Raw genomic sequence first — 809 nt, 5'->3', positions numbered from 1 at the left:
TTTCTTAACTTCACAGACCACTGTTTTAGTCAGTTTGATGGATGAAGAGGTTTTCATTTGAAATGCAAAGTCTGAATTAAGCATACATTACATTTTCCCTTCTGTCCTAATGAATGAAAATTAAAAAATATATATACATTCTAAATGTACTGTAGAAAGGTAAGTACAAATATTTTTTTCATTTTTAGGTGATTAGGTAAATATTCAATGTAAAGCTGCTTTAAAATAATGTGAAAATATGTGAAAATCACTATACAAATAAAATCGACTTTCGTTTCATTGACAAAACTTTGCTTTCTTATGAAATCATAGTTAATTAAGTGCAAAGTCCTGTATTATGTATTTCTATATTTGAGTTCAGAATGGAGAATCTATGGAATGAGGATGAGTGACAGACCATTGCATCGTTTCTTCAGGTTGCGGATCTCTAGCCGTAGACCGCTAAGGAGGATCCGGTGTTCCTGCTGCAAAAATGCTACATTACGCTCAACGCTCTCCACCTGTTGGGTAAGTGTGGATCTATCCATGGAAGGCTCCTAGATGTTGGCGGGTTACAGCACCTGTTTACAATAAAGTTAAAATTGTTAGTATGTCAAACTTAGGCCTAACAATTCATTAAAGGTTGAAGCACACTAATTTCCATTAACCATTCCCCTCCAAACGCCAGTCTGATGTGAGCTAGAGATAGCGAGGAGATGCGTCAAAAATCAAGCCCCAGTCTAGATTTTTTCTTGTGTTTGCCCACTTTTTCAGCGGCCTTGGTTCCAGAAGCATTTTTCACATTCATATTTCCCAAAGGTTTTTTTTTT

At 35.7% G+C, this 809-nt stretch overlaps 1 protein-coding gene across 1 annotated transcript in view; it reads right to left on the bottom strand.

Annotated features, from left to right (window-relative positions):
- Positions 1 to 809, bottom strand: part of ccdc92bb (coiled-coil domain containing 92Bb) — a 3,452-nt gene that overhangs the window by 1,137 nt on the left and 1,506 nt on the right. Inside the window, exon 2 of the mRNA XM_016263809.1 lies at positions 398 to 560. Within this exon, the coding sequence (XP_016119295.1) occupies positions 398 to 527 (130 nt within the window). The 5' untranslated portion in view covers positions 528 to 560. The remainder of the gene's footprint in view (positions 1 to 397; positions 561 to 809) is intronic.

The sequence above is a fragment of the Sinocyclocheilus grahami genome, unplaced genomic scaffold (assembly GCF_001515645.1).
Source record: "Sinocyclocheilus grahami isolate Dianchi unplaced genomic scaffold, SAMN03320097.WGS_v1.1 scaffold7194.1, whole genome shotgun sequence".
NCBI lineage: Eukaryota > Metazoa > Chordata > Actinopteri > Cypriniformes > Cyprinidae > Sinocyclocheilus > Sinocyclocheilus grahami.
Note: the sequence above shows the minus strand (reverse complement) of the source record. Positions and strands in the feature narration are given on the sequence as shown.